At 40.5% G+C, this 19,121-nt stretch overlaps 1 protein-coding gene across 2 annotated transcripts in view; it reads left to right on the top strand.

The window, feature by feature from the left end:
* The window catches only part of NALCN (sodium leak channel, non-selective), a 339,729-nt gene that overhangs the window by 169,401 nt on the left and 151,207 nt on the right, over positions 1-19,121 (top strand). For both annotated transcript variants that reach the window (XM_025364831.1, XM_025364830.1), the window contains exon 13: positions 2,519-2,710. In XM_025364831.1, coding sequence (XP_025220616.1) covers positions 2,519-2,710 — 192 coding nt within the window. The remainder of the gene's footprint in view (positions 1-2,518; positions 2,711-19,121) is intronic.

Here is a 19,121-nt window from a genome sequence, read left to right as displayed (position 1 = left end):
CATATGTTATTTTAGACGTGTAAAAATTAAAATTCAATTTCTTTTTTTTTTTTTTTTGTAGACAGAGTCTTGCTCTGTTGCCCAGGCTGGAGTGCGGTGGCGCAATCTCGGCTCACTGCAAGCTCCACCTCCTGGGTTCACACCATTCTCTTGCCTCAGTCTCCCGAGTAGCTGGGACTACAGGGACCTGCCACCACACCCGGCTAATATTTTTGTATTTTCAGTAGAGACGGGGTTTCACCATGTTAGACAGGATGGTCTCAATCTTCTGACCTCATAATCTGCCCACCTCGGCCTCCCAAAGTGCTGGGATTACAGGTGTGAGCCACCGGGCCCGGCCAAATCTAATTTTTAAAAATGCATTTTCTGTTTCTTACAGTATTCCAAATACACTATTCATCTTTCACAAACAACTCAGTCTCTTATTGACATCAAATAATCTTGGATGATCAAGAATGCAATTTTCCTATGTTAATATCTCTGAATTTGGAAGCTGTTATTATCAGTGATGTGTTATACTTTAATTGGCAGCAGTTTTTTATTTCTTAGAGCTATATACAAAATTGATGACATCTTAAACTTAATGAAAAGTTGTATTTTTCACACTATATACTTCAACTTTTAATTATGCACTAATTTATACATACTAATCATATAACTGTGTCCTTAAAAGCTGTGTCTTTGTGTTATACTCACTTTGTAATAGTAGCCATTGAACCTATTTGTCCAACACAAAGTTTGGCATATAGTAATCAAGAAATGTTTGTTAAACAAATGAGTGAATAAATTTGTCAATTAATTACTTATTTTTTTGCAAATGTATGTATACAAAACATCTAAATATATCTATATTTAGATATGTGTGTGTGTGTATGTGTATATATACACAGTCATGCATCACTTAACAGCAGAGATACATTCTGAGAAATGCATTGTTAGGCAATTTTGTTGTCGTGTGATCATAGAGTTTACTTACACAAACCTAGATGTATAGCCTACTATACAAACATATACAAACTATACACACATACAAACCTATATGTATAGCTATATGGTATGGCCTATCGCTCCCAGGCTACAAACGTGTACAGTGTATGACTACATCGAATACTGTAGGCAATTGTCACGCAATGGTAAGTATTTGTGTATCTAAACATAGCTAAATATAGAAAAGGTACAGTCTTATAGGACCACCATCCTATACGTGGCCCATACTTGACTCAAAAGTTATGCGACACATGACTAAAATATATGTAAATATATACAGACACACACATATATAGAGAGAGAAAGAATAGTTAAGTACATATAAAGAAGATCCAAAAATACAAAACGTACATAAGACAGAAGTTTATTTCTCTGCAGCAGTTGGTGAGTATGCGGGGAAAGCAGGTGGCTCTGCCCGCCATGGTCACCCAGCCTGTTGGGTTGGACAAGACCTGTCGTATTCTATGCAAGCCTTCTATTTCTGGTCCAAAGGGGCTACGCTATTTGTTTCCATTTCCAGGCAAGAGGAAGGTATTTTTTAAAGGATTCAGAGAAAGTTTAACTTAATGCACCAAAACTTGTACAAATCATTTCCTCTCATATTCCATAGGTCTGAACCCAGTCCACTGGAGACAGCTAGCTGCGAGGGAGACTGGAACGTGTAGACTATAGCCCCAGGTTAAAATTTGGAGAGTTCTGTTTTTTAAGGAGAAAGGAGAAAATGGATATTGGGGTGATAATCTCAGTAAGAAGTAAAGGTTCTTGACAAAAGTTTGCTTCTTTTTCCATTTCCTTATGATTTTCTCATAATACCTAGGAAAATATTTTGTGAGACGATGAATATAACTAATACAGGTTGAGTATCTGTATCCGAAATGCTTGGGACCAGAAGTGTTTTGGCTTTCGATGTTTGTCAGATTTTGGAACACTTGTATATATGTGCATAATGAGATATCCTGGGAATAAGGATATCTTATCTCTAAACACAAACATTGTTTATGTTTTATAAATACCTCAATTACATTCCCTGAAGGTAGTTGTATACAATATTCTTAATAGTTTTTTACACATGAAACAAAGTTTGTATACATTGAACCATCATAAAGCAGAGGTGTCAGGTGTAGAATTTTTCACTTATGGCCTCATATCAGCACTCGAAAAGTTTCAAATTTTTGAGCATTTTATGTTTTAAATTAGGAATGTTCAACCTGGGTTTCCTTGCATACTTGAACATTAGAAAAATATTAATTTTATTTCAACAATATGTACTAGTGAATATCATTTTGTATAATCATAATATGTTAAAACAGTTCATCCATTCATTTGGGATTTATTGAGTTCTTGTTATGTGGCAGGCATTGAGCTAAACCAATGGTTATTCTATTGTTATTTTTAGTCACTAGATGTTCAAATGGAGAGGTACGATTTTCATAAAGCACTATAAAATAATCTTTCAGTATGAACATATTTAAGATTCAGTGTAAATAAATGGTCATGATGTATCAATAAATGTTTGTCTCTCCCTTGATAGGTTCTCCGAGTAGTTCGGCTGATTAAGATTTCACCTGCATTAGAAGACTTCGTGTACAAGATATTCGGTCCTGGAAAAAAGCTTGGGAGTTTGGTTGTATTTACTGCCAGCCTCTTGATTGTTATGTCAGCAATAAGTTTGCAGATGTTCTGTTTTGTCGAAGAACTGGACAGATTTACTACGTTTCCAAGGGTAAGAATTTTAAAAATGCAGTACGTTAAATTCATTGTTCTTATTTTAGTAATAATGATTAACATCAGAGTAATTTCACTTTAGCAGTGGTTCAGAAGTATTGTCCTATTTTTGATAACTTGGGATAATTAGATTTTAATATTTAAAATGGTCTCTTCTGCAGCGTGTAGGTGTTTGAGACCATTTTCAGCATTGTCAGATTATATATCAATTCTAAAATTCTGGAAATAATCTAATAGAGTTAGGTGCTGAAACCTGAATGCTAGGGTTCTTAGCACCTATAAATTAAAATACAGCAGAATTTTAAAATAAATCTGGCATTTTTGTGTTCAAAAGAGTTGACATATTTTTAATGTTTTATGGTTTACATATTATGTTAGAATCTAAAAGGAAGCTTTTGGTTTTCAATAAAATAAAATTCATAGGCTCTTCAGAATTTAAATGTCTCTCAGCTTTCTCATTAGAATTCACTTAGGCTAAAAAGGAGGTTAGAAATTAATGGATCCATTAACAAAACTCATGTAGGAGATACAGAAGGACCTTGAAATTTAACTCCATGTGGACTTAGAAACGTAAAAAAATACAATGACCAGACAAAGAATGTATATATTTTTACCCTAAGTTGAAATAGTAAGGCCTATTATATGGTGTATTAGTCCATTCTTAGACCACTAATAAAGACATGCTCGACTAAACTGCATAATTTATAAAGAAAAAGAGGTTTAATGGACTCACAGTTCCACATGGCTGGAAAGGCCTCACAATCATGGTGGAAGGTGAAAGGCACATCTTACATGGTGGCAGGCAAGAGGGAATAAGAGCCAAGCTAAAGGGGAAACCTCTCACAAAACCATCAGATCTTGTGAGGTTTATTCACTACCACGAGATCAGGATGGGGGAAACTTCCCCATGATTCAATTATCTCACACCTGGTCCCTCCCACAACACCTGGGAATTATGGGAGCCACAATTCAAGATGATATTTGGGTGGGGACACAGTCAAACCATATCATATGGAAGAATAATATTAGGGTAAAAACAGCATATATTTTTAAAAGTTAAGCTTTGACAGCAAAAGGGTCTGTACTTTTAATGGATAGCTTAGCTTTATTTTAGGGATTTTTTTTTAATCTTGTGCTAAATTTATTATTTAAGCTACCAGTGTTGGAATTCATCCTTTTATAATGCAGATTCTTCATTCATGTGCCGCCAAGGATTTGTCAAGTGCCTTTAAAGAGTCTGGTCATTTAGGTGATCTTGGGGATATAAGTCCTCAAGAAATTCTCAGTTGAGGGGAGGAAGCAGTAGGTAAGCACAGGGCACCACAGGCCTTGATGAAGGCAGACACCAGATGCTCTGGGGACCCAGAGGCAAGGCCGATTCCCAGGCATGGGAAAGTCCAGAAAGGCTTGTGGGAACAGGTGGCTCCAATGGCTGCATGTAACCAAAGGAAGTGCAAGGGAACAGATTCCTGTCACAGTGACAGCATGTACTAAATGTCTGTGGTGAGCAAATCCTTGTTTCAGAACTTAGAGAGCAAGAACCATCAATGGTAAGAGGAGGACAGAAGGCCAAGGAACACTGAAGTCGGTTGAAAGTGTGGTTGTATTCGTCATGCCAAACTCCTATCAGCTCTAATAGGGAAGGCACCAGGTTCAAGAGGCTGAAGAAGAGACCCAGAGCCGGGAGAAAAGACATGGGGTTTTATTGAGGGTTTGCATACAGGGCGGGAGTCCAATGGCTGCCAGCTGTTCAGGAGAACCGGACCTGCTTGCAAAATGCATGTAATTTACATAGCATTTTTACTTAGCACACTCTCCCAGCAACCTCCACGTGGAAATCTTAATTCACCCCAGGCTCGGGGCCTCAATTCCCTGTACAGCCAGTGTTCCACGGGAGGAGATGGGGGCTCAGATGTTCCTCATAGAAAAGGAACCAATCTCTGGGTTGGCCACTCCCAGATTCTCTAGCGCAGAACACACATTCAGGTGTGTCTGGTAAAAAGGGTCATTTTCAGAGTATGCTGGAGTTATTGCTTTCAGGTGCACTTACATACAATGTTTAAATGCTGATGAGAGAGGGCGAGTAGATAGTGAGGTTGGAGATGAGTCAGATAAGGAGGATGATGGCAAAGGTTCCTGCAGAGGTGGGAGAAGGCAGTACCCACAGCATGAGGATAAAGATCAGCTTTAGACAGGTATTGAGCTGACAGGTGTCGAGGTGATCCTCAGGACAGCAAGCCAAGCTAAAAGTTACAATCAAGCCTTCGTTCCCTCACTGCAACAGTACAAGCAGGAGGCAAAGGTAGGCACCACTCTCCAGCTCTCCAGCGTCCGGAGGTGTTGGTTAAGGGTCAGGTGGGTCAGCAGGCATAGGGAAGGGAGGGCTCTTTTCCTTGCTGAGCAGTCCTGAACAAAAAGTTCCAGCCATTCCTGCACCCAGGGAGGGGAAGCATAAGGAAGGGATAGGAGTAGAAAGGAACGGAGCTAGCATGGAGGAATGTGCCTCAGCTGGGCTCTGATCAGGAGGCCTCTGCATGGAGGCACCTGGTCTGGGACTGCAGCTATGGCCATGAGCCCAGCTGGCCTGGCAGGACAGAGCTGACTCATAAGTTGCAAGTCCCTCCAGAAATGGCAGTGCCCTGGTCGTGCACCATGTCTAGGGTGGGGATGGCCGTGGTCCCCTGGGAGGTCTCCTAGGCAAGGCCTTGCCATTGCCTGTAATCAGGTCTGAATGGATCACACATAGGATTTTGGCCAAGAGCAGGACTCCTGGAGAGGAGGTTGGAGGGAGGCAAGCCAGGATGATAACCACATCATTAGGCCCACCTTCTCTGGGTCTGCCCCTTCACTGGGTAAATAAAAGGAGCAGCTGGCCAGCTTTTCCATGGGAACATGGGATGGTTATTGTAAGAGTTAAGGAGGTAAGAAAAACGAAAAGCAGCTCAACAGTCAAAGACGGGTTTATTTTGGAGAATAAACTTGAGAGGGGCTTCTGGCCAATTTTGCTCAGAAGCATTCTGTCTTACAGACTAAGGGTATGCAGGTTCAGAATGTTTTTATGTGAGGGAAAGTTTATTGTGGGTTTGGGATGTCTGGTTGGAGGGGAGGCTATCTCGGGATTGTCGTGTTTCTGGTTGGAGGGGGTTTATCTTAGGATTGGAATGTTTCCGGTGATGCCGACATTAGGCTGATGTTTGGGGCTTGATTTGGGTGGTTTTTTAATCAAGGGGAACTTAAAATGGTGGTGTTTCTCCAAGATGACGATCTTCTGCTCTCTCAGTCCAGTCCCTGCAGTTATAAAAAGGAAGAGGGGTGGTGTGTTCTTTCTGGCTACTTCCTGCTGAGCAGGGGTCAGAGGTTGTTTGGTTTTGGGTTGATTGTAGGAGTAATGCCATCTGTAGATGCTTTTGGGTAATTGTGAGATGGCCATGATCCTGTCAGTTAAAAAAAAAAAATCTCTGAAAAAGGTGAATTATCCGTAAGCACATTAGTCCTAGGCATATGATTAGGAGAGGGCCCAAGAATGGGATGGTCCCTGTTAGGATTTTGTTTCTAAACCAAGAATGTATGTGGTTGTTTTGGTATTCCTTTCGCTTTTTAGCCCTTTAAGTTTTTCAGCAGTATCTCTTACTAGGCCCGATTGGTTGAGATAGAAAGCAACATTCCTCACCCAATGAGAGGCAGAGGCCCCCTTTTTCAGCCATTATAAGATCTAATCCCTGTCTTTGGAGGACTACTGCAGCCAAGGAGTCTAGTTGGTCTTGGACTCTTACAAGGTTTTGGGCTATATCTTCTAATAAATCCTAAAGTATGTTAAGGAGTTGGCCCATCTGCCTGCTCCCAATCCAAGCCCGGAGGTTGTACATAAGGCGGCCATTAAAGGAACGACTTGGATGTTGCTCCTTTTTCTAACATATTGGATGAATGGAACAGGTAAAGATTGATTAGGAGGAACTAGTCCAATGGAGGGAGAATGATAAACTAGGGTACAGGTTCCGGTCCAGTTCGTGGGGAGACAAAGATATGTGTTGGTACCACACAAAAAGAACAAGCCTTTGTCATAAATACAGGCAGAGATAGGGAAAGAAAATAAGCAAATTAAAGATGGGGTGTTTTTTCTTTACTCTAGGTGGACAAGGAGGAGGCCAGGGAGACACCCACTGTAGTAGAGATACAGGAAGAGTTTTTTACACATTTAATACAATCGGATGTTGCACCATTGATATTGAGCCACGGAAAATGTTGGGCACCAGGGGCAGCACAGGTTAGGCAGGAGGCATTGGTTGAGGGAGAGGCTGTAAATGAGCTGATTGCAGAAATGCTCCATTTGTTTCAGTTGATACTTGTTAGTCAGTGTGGTTACTTTGACGGTCAGAGGGGTGTTTAACAATGATAGTGTGGTTACATTGGTTAGATGTTAAGGACCCTACAGGGAAATTTCCCTCCAAGGCTGAAAAGCAAAGTGAGGCTTGTTGTAAAAGAGGTGGTGGGGGGGGGGGGTGTTTAGTTATGGGTCCTTCAATGGGAGGGTCTTGGGGCTTAAGGCATTGTAGAGTGTTATAATAGGTTTGAAATACTTTGTTGGCCTGATTGGCCCTGGAAGTGAGATAATCTCAAAACAGGATGTCAGCTCTTTCAAAAAACGAAACTCCTTTTTGGAGTTTATAAGTTAGGGTTGTATTTCCTGTTAAAAGGTCATGAAGGGTGTAGGAAGGGCTGTGTAAGCTGAGGAAGACAGTGATAAGCATATCCAGCACTCGGGAGCAAAGGAAGAGTTAGCTTGCAGCAAGAGGGATTGTGTAATGTTTATAGAGCATTCTAGTTTGAGAGCAGTGAGGAGTGGTTTTATTGGTGAGGTTGACAGGATTAGGGAATTTATATTGAAAGAAACAAGCAAAAAGAGAAAAAAGTTATTTGGGTAGGAGTAAACTCCTGGAAAGTTCCTTGAAGCCATAGGTGCCATAGAACAGTCAGAAACTGGTTAGGATGTATAATGGGAGCTTCATAAGGGTACCACCGAAGGTCTGTGACAAGGTTGGTTAGGAAGCAATGAAAGTTTGGGAGAGAAAGAGACATAAGCGGCTTATGTGGATTTCTCTTCCTTTGCCTCCAGGATTCAGGTGAGGCGAAGGGAAGTGGGTCCTGTGGAGACACAAGAGAAGCCTGAAGGGGTTTTAGATGTGGTTGTTGGGGTAGGTGGTGAAGGGAAGTCTGTTATCTTGAGAGAAGTATAATGAAACCAGTTGAAGTGTCCCTGGAGTTTTGCTGCCGTGGGTGTATTAAGGATGATCTGGCAAGGTCCCTTCCATTTAGGTGTGAGGAGGGAATGGAGGGTAGGACTGGGATCTTTTACCAGAACCCAGTCTCCTGGCTGTAGGAAGGGAATGGAAGAGTCGGCGACAGGTTGTGGCAGGTATTCATCAGCATATTCCCAAATGAAATGGCAGATGGTATGTACAAGAGGGGAAACGAAAGGAGTTAGTAGAGATGGGACTTGACCCTGAGGTGGAGCAGAAGGGGCGAGTGGTCTCCCATACGTGAGTTCAAAGGGGATGAGCATTAAAGATTTACGTGAGAGCACCTGAATTTTTAGAAGGGCTAAAGGCAAAAGTGTAACCCAGTCTTTACATGTCTGGAGTGAGTACCTGGTGAGGGTGATTTTTTAGAATGCCATTCATTTTTTCAACCTTTCCTGAAGATTGAGGTCGATAGGGAATGTGTAACTTCCAGGTAATTTGTAGGGCTTGTGCAAGTGTTTGATTAATGTGAGAAATGAATTCAGGGCTGTTATGAGATTGAAAAGAAAGAGGCACCCCAGACCTGGGGATGATTTCTGTTATTAATTTGGAGGTGACATTTAGAAGTTCGTTTGTTGGTTGTGGGAAAAGCTCAACCCATCCCAAAAAGGTATCAACTAGAACTAAAAGAAATCAAACCCTTTTTACTGGGGGGTATATGGGTAAAATCAATTTGCCAATCCTGTACTGGAAGGTGTCCCCTGGCTTGATGGGTTGGGAAAGAAGAGTGTCTAGCGTTGGAATGGGGTGAAGCTTTCTGGCAAATAGAGCATTGATGGCAAATGGCTTTTAACTGTTCCTTTTTATCTGGGGTTATGTGTACGTGGGATCTTAAGAAATGTTGTAGAGGGGAATGGCTAGCGTGGAAGAGGTTGTGAATGTCCCGTAGAAGAGTTGTTTTTTTCAGGGTCAGGTAGGACTAATTTGTTTTACGTGAACCAGTTTTGTGAAACAAAAAAAAAAAAAAAAACTAATTTGTTTTTATGTGCCCCTGCCATGATTAGTTGTTGTGTTTGCTGTTTTGGATAAAGGGAGGGGATATGTTGTATGAGGGACAATAAACATCGGGGAATTGGGTGATTGGTTGAGGCACGTTTTGCCCAATAGTCAGCCTCATAGTTTCCTAAAGAAATGTGACTTTTGTCTGATTGATGTCCTTTGCAATGAATAACTGCAACCTTTTCTGGAAGTAGAGATGCCTTTAATAGATGATGGATGAGTTTTCCATTAATGATAGACTTAGCTGTGATATAGCCCCACTCTCTCCAAATTTGGGCATTGGAATGGATGACGTTATAAGCGTATTTAGAATTGGTGTACATATTAACTTGTATGTTTTTTGCCAGGGTTAGTGCTCTTATTAGGGCAACTAATTCTGCTTGTTGGGCAGATGTGCCCAAAGGCAAGGGGGCAGCCTCTATGACTCCTCTAGATGGGAGAGAGTGGGTATCATAATGATATCCCTCAATAATGGCATATCATGCTTGGAGAGGAGGGTTTTTTGATGCACTGCCATTTATAAACCAATCTGGGGCTCCCTTTATGTGAGCAAAAGTAAGATGGTGAAACATGGTTAAGAACTTTCAATTAGACCAGAGCATGAGTGTTAGTCGGGGTCTAAAATTGGTATTGAAGGTAAAAGAGTGGCAGGAATAGGCAGGGAGCATCTGTGAAGAGAGAGAGCGGGTTGAAGGAGGGTTAAATGTAGGGCTTGCATATGAGAGGATGAGATGGGGGTGAGTGCCTTATGGCTGACCATATCTTGTAGACTGTGAGAAGAAAATACCTGAAGGGGTTTGTAGAACATGAGTTTTTGTGTCTCGGGGATAATTAGAGAGGCTGTGGCCAAAATTTTTCAGAAAAGGGACCAGCTTTTATAAATGAGGTCTGGTTTTTTGGAAAAATATACCACTGGTTGGAAGGAGTCTCCCACAGGTTGGGCTAATAGTCCAAGGGCCTCATTATGAGAACTGTGTAAACAAAGATGAAAAGGTCTTAGGAGGTTTGGAATGTCTGAAGTGTGGGCCTGTAATAAGGCACAGTTTTAGATGAGAAAAAGCATGATAAAGGTCTGGAGTGGAAGTGAGTGGTTGGTCAAGATTTCCTTTTGTGTGTTCATAAAGGGGTTTAGCAATAATGGCAATATTTGCTTCCCATAATCGAAAATATTGCACTAATCCAAGGAAGGAAGGTAAGTCCCTTTTTGTTTTAGGAAATGGGATTTGTTGAATGCCTTGCTTTCGTGCCAGCAGCATTTCTCGGGTATTTGGAGTTATGATCAGTCCTAGGTATGAAACTTTTGGAGATGTTAATTGGGCCTTCCTTTTGGACACCCGCTACCCGCATTCAGCCAAAACATTTAAAATATTGGTGATGTGTTGAATACAATGGTCAAGAAAGGGGCTGCAAAGGTGTAAATTGTCCACATACTGCAGCAAAATCCTGGGTTGTAGAGATAGTTGGGAGATGTCTAATTGAAGTGACTGAAATAGTGAGGGCTGTCTCTAAACCCCTGGTGGAGGACAGTCCAGATGAGTTGTTGGGAGTAGCCTGTGTCAGGGTTGGTCCAAGTGAAAGCATAAAGGTTTTGAGAGGAGGGATGTAGAGGAATAGTAAAAAAGGTGTATTTGGCCAGGCGCAGTGGCTCACGCCTGTAATCCCAGCACTTTGAGAGGCTGAGGTGGGTGGATCATGAGATCAGGAGATCGAGACCATCCTGGCCAACATGGTGGAGCCCTGTCTCTACTAAAAACACAAAAATTTGCTGGGTGTGGTGGCATGTGCCTGTAATCCCAGCTACTCAGTAGGCTGAGACAGGAGAATCACTTGAACCAGGGAGTCAGAGGTTGCGGTAGATTTTGCTACTAAATGTACTATAATTTAAGGAAAAAAAGGACCTTCAAGTATTCTCAGAAATTTTTAAATTTTGGAGTTGTGAATAAGGGCTGTGTGCCTCTGTTTAAAAAAAAAAAAATGCATTTAAGAGTCTGTACTTCTGTCCCTACAAGTCCGATTGTGCATCAATGCCCCGTTGCTTTTTAGCTATGTGATACTGGGCAAATCGTTCTTTACACTTTTATTTTTCACATTCAAGATGTAAGCAGAAATGTGTTTTTTTTCCTTCTGCATTTTGTGTATTAAATAATATACAAAGATGACACATCTGGGCTTAGAAAGTATTCCTTAAAAGACTAGATTATACCCTATGTAATATATTTGAAATTGATAATATTATCTGTATAAATGACAAGGCTGCTTTTTAGATCTGTTCCTGACTTAGCCCCTCGATATTTGCTCTATTTTCCAGCTATAATAGTAATCAAGTAGTATTACATTTTTGGATCTCCAATTACTCAATTGCGCCATTTTGCCTGGTTATTTTGACCATCTTAATGAAAGCAGCTCAGCAGCTCCCAGGCCCCCCAATCAGTTATTCCACAGCTGACAACGGTGACAGCCTGCATGTGTGAAGTGACTAGAAGGAGTATATTTTTCCTTTCACATAAAAGTTATTAAAGGTGAAATCCATGAAGAATAATAAAATTTTACAAGGAAATGTTAAAAAATATTACAACTATAAAAGGGGTCATTATCATCCCTAATCAAATAAAGCACCACCAATTGGTAGTACTTGCCTGATAGAAAATCACTCAGGAAAGATGATTAAAAACACATTTTCCTCAAGGCTAGATTTGTCTTCAGACACTCATCCCTGGGTCTCTTTCCCTCCCTTCTCTAGACATTATCCAGTGGTTGAGTGCTTAAGATAGGTTGGTTAATTACAGTATTAGCCTAAGGCACAGGACATGACCAGAACAAATTTTCTGCAAGAAAAATCACATGATGTATCACAAAGTGAAATAGAGACTTTAAAAATCAGCAATTGTCTATATTATCTTGACTTGGGTCCAGTCCATCTTGGAGGCTGCCTACCAGCAACATTTATAGGGCTGCAGAATGGTGTGGGAAAATAAAGTGTGGAAGCACTTGGGAGGCTTGGGGAGGGCACTCACCCTGAATCTGCTTCAGCACTACTTACCAGGTGGGTAGTCTTGGGTGACACTTAATTTGTCTGAGCTTCATTCATTTTTTAAATGGTAATAATGTCTATCAGGCATGATAACTAAGAGCCCTACTTACAGATGGTAAGACTGAAGCTCGGAGAGCTTGCATAACCCACACAAAGCTACACAGCTGGACAGCTGGATTTGAAGTTGTCTATTGCTCCAACTATTAGCCATTAGGTCACTTGTAGCCAAGCAAACACACTAGAAAGTGTTCAGTTAGGAAATATTTATTGAGTGCCAAGAATATAAATATTTTGTCAGTCTGTACCTGGAAGGAAAGGCCTCTGGAATAGTTCATCACAAACTTCCCAGAGGACTTCAGGAAATCAAGAAAGGTATAGAGGTGTTAACATTTTGGGGAATAACCTGTGAGTGTTAGGAATGATCATATCAGGATCCAAAACCAGCACCTGATATTCTCTGTGCCACGGCAGAAATACCATTTGTCTAAGAAGATCCCACACATGAGACAGGTGAAAGGGTGTTTCAAGTGACAGCTTGTGAAGAGGTGTTTGAATGGAGAATGAGTAACAAAGCTGAACCAACACAAACATCTGTCATCCTTACATACTGGGTGAGGCTCAGCATGCCAGATTCCTTTTCCCAGTATTGTTCATTCCTCCAGGATCCTCATTACCCCCGATCATTCCCCTTACCCTATCCAATGAGAAATGTCTGCATAATTATATTGCAAACACTTTGGCTGCAAGTAACAGAAAACTTGATTCCAGCTGACTTTAAGGAAATTTATTCCATAAAATTCAAGAGATTAGGTAGCTTTTAGGAAGTCAGGACTGGATCTTTCATTGAAATTCTCTTTATTGTTGTTGGAATTGTCAGTGTTCCCCCAAAAATGTATGTTGAAATCACAACTCCCAGAACCTCAAAATATAACTTTATTTGAGATAGAGGTAATCAAGTTAAAACGAAGTAATCAGGGTGGACCCTAATCCAATATGACTGATGCTTTTATGAAAAGGGAAAGGACAGAGACAAACATGCATAAGAGGAAGATGATGTAAAGACACACAGTGTATTAGCCTGTTCTCACATTGCTATGAAGAAATACCTGAGACTGGGTAATTACAAAGAAGAGAGGTTTAATTGCTCACGGTTCTGCAGATTGTATAAGAAGCATGGCAGCATCTGCTTGGCTCCTGGGGAAGACACAGGAAACTTACAGTCATGGAAGAAGGCAAAGGGGAAGCAGGCAAGTCTTATATGGCCAGGGCAGGAGGAAAAGAAAGAGGGAGGAGGTGCTACACACTTTTAAATAACCTGATTTCGCAATGACTCACTCACTGCCATGAGAACAGCACTGAGAAGATGGTGCTCAACCATTCCTGAGAAACCACCCCTATAATCTAATCACGCCCACTAGGCCCCACCTCCAACACTGAGGATCACAATTGAACATGAGATTTGGTTGGGGACACAGATCTAAACTGTGTAACACAGAGATATGGCCATGGGACTGGAATGGCATCTACAAGCCAAGGAACATCAAAGAATTCTGGCAAACACCAAAAGCCATAAGATACAAGGGAAGATTGTTTCCCTAGAGTTATAAGAGAGAGTACAGCCCTGCCCTGCCAACACCTTAATTTTAGACTTCTAATCTCCATAGCTGTGAGACAATACACTTCTGTTGTTTTAAGCCACCAGGTTTGTGGAGCTTTGTTACAGCAGCCCTAGCAAACTCATACAGTGACCTTCTCCATGGGTTGTCTTCCTATGTTAGCAAAATGGATGTGACATTTCCAGGCTTCCTGATGACATCTAGAGGAATATGTGGGTCCTCTGTTCCCAGGCCTCCTCCTTAGGACCAGGAAAACCTTTCCTATCATCCCTTTCCTTCTAGCAAACTTGCTGTCATCTCTCATTGGAAGGATTGAGTAACAGGGTTACTCCTAGAATTAAAATAACTAGCTTTGATTAATCACATGGGAAGAAATTGATGTTATGAAGACAACCACTTGGGTTAGACCCAATACCTGCACAAGATTTCTCTCAGCTCTGTCTCCAAAGCTGCTCCCACATTCCCCATGCAAACAGGGTTTGTAAATAGACATGTGGTAGAAAGCTGCTGTTTAACTCCTTTCGCCAGAAACATCTGGACCCCAGATCCTTCCCAAGATGCCCAAATAGGTACCTGCAAAGCAGCTAGCATAGGGCCGGACACAGAGTAGATCAGTTGTGGATTCCTGTTCTTTCTTCCTGTTTTTATGGTACTGGTCAGTTTCTGTCACATACCATTGACATTACACAGGGGTCTTATTGCCTTCACTAGTCTACAGGTGTCTTGAGGTTGAGAACATGTGCATTCCTTACACCTCCAAGAGCACTTAACACTGTGCAGTGGATCTGTAAGCATCAGTAAGTGGAGTCAGAAAGGAAGACAGCCAGGACTGCATCTGTATACAAACCCAAGAGATGGAGAAGGGATGCTTAGATTCTACTTAATAGAAAAACAAAGAATGCTATGTTGATAGAATTTAATAAAACAACTTTGTCATCTCAAGCCAATAACTTTCTGTTCTAGTTTGGACCGAACAGCTACACTGCTAAATAGAAATAACAAGTAAGATGAAATCCTGATGTAAGGCAATATGCAACAGTTCCTGTTTTGTTGGGATGAATATATTGTATGAGTACAATTTACATGAACTATTCATTCTGGAACAGCCTGTACAGGGCCTAAGACAGATTGGCATAAGAAAGAACAACCACAGTCTTTCTGTAACAAAGACAAATTGCATGTTTTTCCATAATCGCCTAACAAAAGCTTATAAGCAGCTTCAGTAAGGTTTTACTCAGTTTTTCTCTCCATTTATTATAGAAAGCAACTGCCTCTAAATTACTGAAATAAATGCAGTAAACATTCACTGTCCATCTTTAACCAGCTCTGTGTCTTTATTCCTTCTGATTTCCCACTAAAATAATAATAAACGGGCCTCATATGCTTTGCAGTTGTACAAATGGGGATAGTTTTTATTTCTAAGTAATATATTACCCTCTATAACACAAAGAACTTAAATGTTAGTATTTATTTGATATAGGTTTTCTTAATTTGCATTGTCTAAATGTTAATTACTTGCTCTATTGAATTTTCACTTATAAAATATGTCCGAAAGAGTTACTGCACAATAGAAGCAAGAAATGCTGTAAAACACATAATGACAAATTAACTTTCCCTTCCCCTTACCACCAAAATGACTAGTCATGCAGTTAGTTGTATTAAAGGAATTACCAAGAAGTTTGAAGAAACAACTTCCTCCTTAATTTTTTAAATTATTTGTCAGATGCCGTTAGAGTGTATGACATTTTTAATAGAGTCAAGGTTTATTTTAATCTTTAAAACTATTAGTTCAATTAATATTGCTGAAATCTTTAATTTTTGTTGCTTTGTCTTTCACGTATTTTTAATTTTGTCATGAAATATTTGACGTGCAAAAAGATATGAAGAATAATAAAACATACTCCTCCGTGGCCATACTTAAGCACCAAATTGGCAATAGACCTGAAGTCCTTGGGTGCCCCTTCCTGATCACTGTCCACTCACTCTTTCATAGAGAATCACTTTTCTGAATTTGATGTGTGTTTTGTTAATTTCTTTATGCTTTTAATGCATATATGGACATCAACTGAAAATCACGTATCTTTTGCATAATTTAAACTTGGCTTATACGGTCTCATTCTGTACTATTTCTCCTGCTAATGGCTTTTATTGCTCAATATTATGTTTATGAGAGTTACCTAATTGAGTACATGGAGCTGTATTTTATTTATTGTCATTACTGTATAAAAAGCAACTATATATTATATTACATATATGATACATTCTTTATATAGACACAACACAATTTATTTTTTCATTTTCCTGTGCAGGAGGCAAATTCTAAGCTGTCCTCCATGATATCTCCCCTCTAATGTCCATATCCTGCATCATCCCCTACCCTTCGATACTGGTAGGATTTGCGAATATGATGGGCTGTCATTCCTGTGAATAGGTTGCTAAGCATTTAATGTTGAGTCATTCATAAATGGTTATTGTCATGGGTGGGCCTGACCTAATCAGAGGTACTGGACTTTTCTTGGAGAGATTCAAAGCAAGAAAGGGTGTTTTGTTGGCTTGCATTAGGAGATATACCTAATGTAAATGATGAGTTAATGGGTGTGGCACACCAACATGGCGCATGTATGCAAATGTAGCAAACCTGCATATTGTGCACATGTACCCTAGAACTTAAAGTATCATAATAAATAAATAAATAAAAAGAAGTAAGCCTCCACGTTGCAAAGTGCTATGTGGCCAACACCCTGGCCAACAGCCATCAAGAAAGCAGGACTCTCAGTCCTGCAACCCTAAGGAACAACCCTCTGATAATAACCCAAATGAAGTTAGAAGAAGACCACAAGCTCCAGATGAGACCAAAGCCCAGCTAGCATCTTGATTTCCACCTTTTGAGACTCTGAGCTGAGAGCAGGGTTATATTACACCATGCCGGCATTCTGACCTCCCAAAACTGTGAAGTAACAAATGAGTGTTAAGCTGCTACGTTTGTGGTAATTTGTTACACATCAACAGAAAACTAATGCATCCGGGTGTTGGATGTTTGTTTCTAAATTTTGCAAATCCAAACAGTACTGCTCTGAACATTTTTACACATTGATTTGTGCACATGTGAAATAATTCTTTTTTGGGTATGTAGCTGGGAATAGAGCTGCTGGGTCTTAGAATGAACATATCCTCAATTCTCATAGGTATTGATAAACTTGCATTCCAAAGTACTTTTACCAATTTATCCTGAACTATCAGCAGTATAAGAGTATTCTCTACTTCACCACTCAGGAACACTTGGTCTGGTCAGGCTTTGTTTTGCTTGAAACATTGAGCTCTTCATTTAGCCTGAATTGATTTTTGTGGCTGCTGTGAGAGAGGGAACAATTTTATTTTCTTTCCATTTGGATAAACAATTGCCACAGTACTATTTATTGACCAATCTATTCATGCCTCACAGTTCTGCATCATATGCCAGCTGTGTCATAACGTGGTTCCATATGTGAGCGCCCAAGTCAAGAAGCACAGGTTCCCTTGTCATCCCCTGTTGTCATCGTTAACTATATAGCTTTGCTCAAGTATCTCAGCAGTCTCCTCCTTTCAAGGGTTCATGACTTTGCACCTTATGTCTGACACATTAAAAACCAAAGTCTAGCAGAGATCGGAAATTCTCAATTGACTTTTCTTGGTTCAAGCTGCTGCTTAACTTTTGGTCCCTGGAGTTTTTAATTATTTTCTTAGACTATTAACCTTTAAAATGATACTTTTTGTATTTTATCCAGAATTTCCTGGGGTTTTTGAATCATTTTTTTTCCATACAGGATGAGAAACTGAGGTTCACTAATTTTTGAGAAGAAGAAAAAAAATGTACCCCATTGGACTCTCAGATGGATAGACTTTTTTGTTTTAATTATACTTAAAGTTATAGGGTACATGTGCACAACGTGCAGGTTTGTTACATATGTATACCTGTGCCATGTTGGTGTGCTGCACCTAGTAACTCATCATGTACATTAGGTATATATCCTAATACTATCCCTCCCTCCTCCCCCCACCCCACAACAGGCCCTGGTGTGTGATGTTCCCCACCCTGTGTCCAAGTGTTCTCATTGTTCAATTCCCACCTATGAGGAGAACATGCATTGTTTGGTTTTCTGTCCTTGCAATAGTTTGCTCAGAAGGATGGTTTCCAGCTTCATCCATGTCCCTAAAAAGGACATGAACTCATCCTTTTTATGGCTGCATAGTATTCCATGGTGTATATGTGCCATATTTTCTTAATCCAGTCTGTCATTGATGGACATTTGGGTTGGTTCCAAGTCTTTACTATAGTGAATAGTGCTGCAGCAAACATACGTGTGCATGTGTCTTTAGAGCAGCATGATTTATAATCCTTTGGGTATATATCCAGTAATGGGATGGCTGGGTCAAATGGTATTTCTAGTTCTAGATCCTTGAGGAATGACTACACTGTTTTCCACAATGGTTGAACTAGTTTACAGTCCCACCAACAGTGTAAAAGTGTTCCTATTTCTCCACATCCTCTCCAGCACCTGTTGTTTCCTGACTTTTTAATGATTGCCATTCTAACTGGTGTGAGATGGTATCTCATTGTGGTTTTGATTTGCATTTCTCTGATGGCTAGTGATGACGAGCATTTTTTCATGTGTCTGTTGGTTGCATAAATATCTTCTTTTGAGAAGTGTCTGTTCATATCCTTTGCCCACTTTTTGATGGGGTGGGTTGTTTGTTTGTTTTTTTCTTGTAAATTTGTTTAAGTTCTTTGTAGATTCTGGATATTAGCCCTTTGTCAGATGGGTAGATTGTAAAAATTTTCTCCCATTCTGTAGGTTGCCTGTTCACTCTGCTGGTAGTTTCTTTTGCTGTGCTGAAGCTCTTTAGTTTAATTAGATCCCATTTGTCAATTTTGGCTTTTGTTGCCATTGCTTTTGGTGTTTCAGTCATGAAGTCCTTGCCCATGCCTATGTCCTGAATGGTATTGCCTAGGTTTTCTTCTAGGGCTTTCATGGTTTTAGTTCTAACATTTAAGTCTTTAATCCATCTTGAATTAATTTTTGTATAAGGTGTAACGAAGGGATCCAGTTTCAGCTTTCTACATATAGCTAGCCAGTTTTCCCAGCACCGTTTATTAAATAGGCAATCCTTTCCCCATTTCTTGTTTTTGTCAGGTTTGTCAAAGATCAGATGGTTGGCCAGGCGCGGTGGCTCATGCCTGTAATCCCAGCACTTTGGGAGGCCGAGGCGGGCGGATCACAAGGTCAGGAGATCGAGACCACGATGAAACCCCGTCTCTACTAAAAACACAAAAAATTAGCTGGGTGCGGTGGCGGGCACCTGTAGTCCCAGCTACTTGGGAGGCTGAGGCAGGAGAATGGCGTGAACCCAGGAGGCAGAGCTTGCGGTGAGCCGAGATTGCGCCACTGCACTCCAGCCTGGGGGACAGAGTGAGACTCCGTCTCAAAA

This window comes from Theropithecus gelada, chromosome 17, assembly GCF_003255815.1.
Source record: "Theropithecus gelada isolate Dixy chromosome 17, Tgel_1.0, whole genome shotgun sequence".
NCBI classification, from domain to species: Eukaryota; Metazoa; Chordata; class Mammalia; order Primates; family Cercopithecidae; genus Theropithecus; species Theropithecus gelada.
This window is presented reverse-complemented; position numbering and strand designations above follow the sequence as displayed.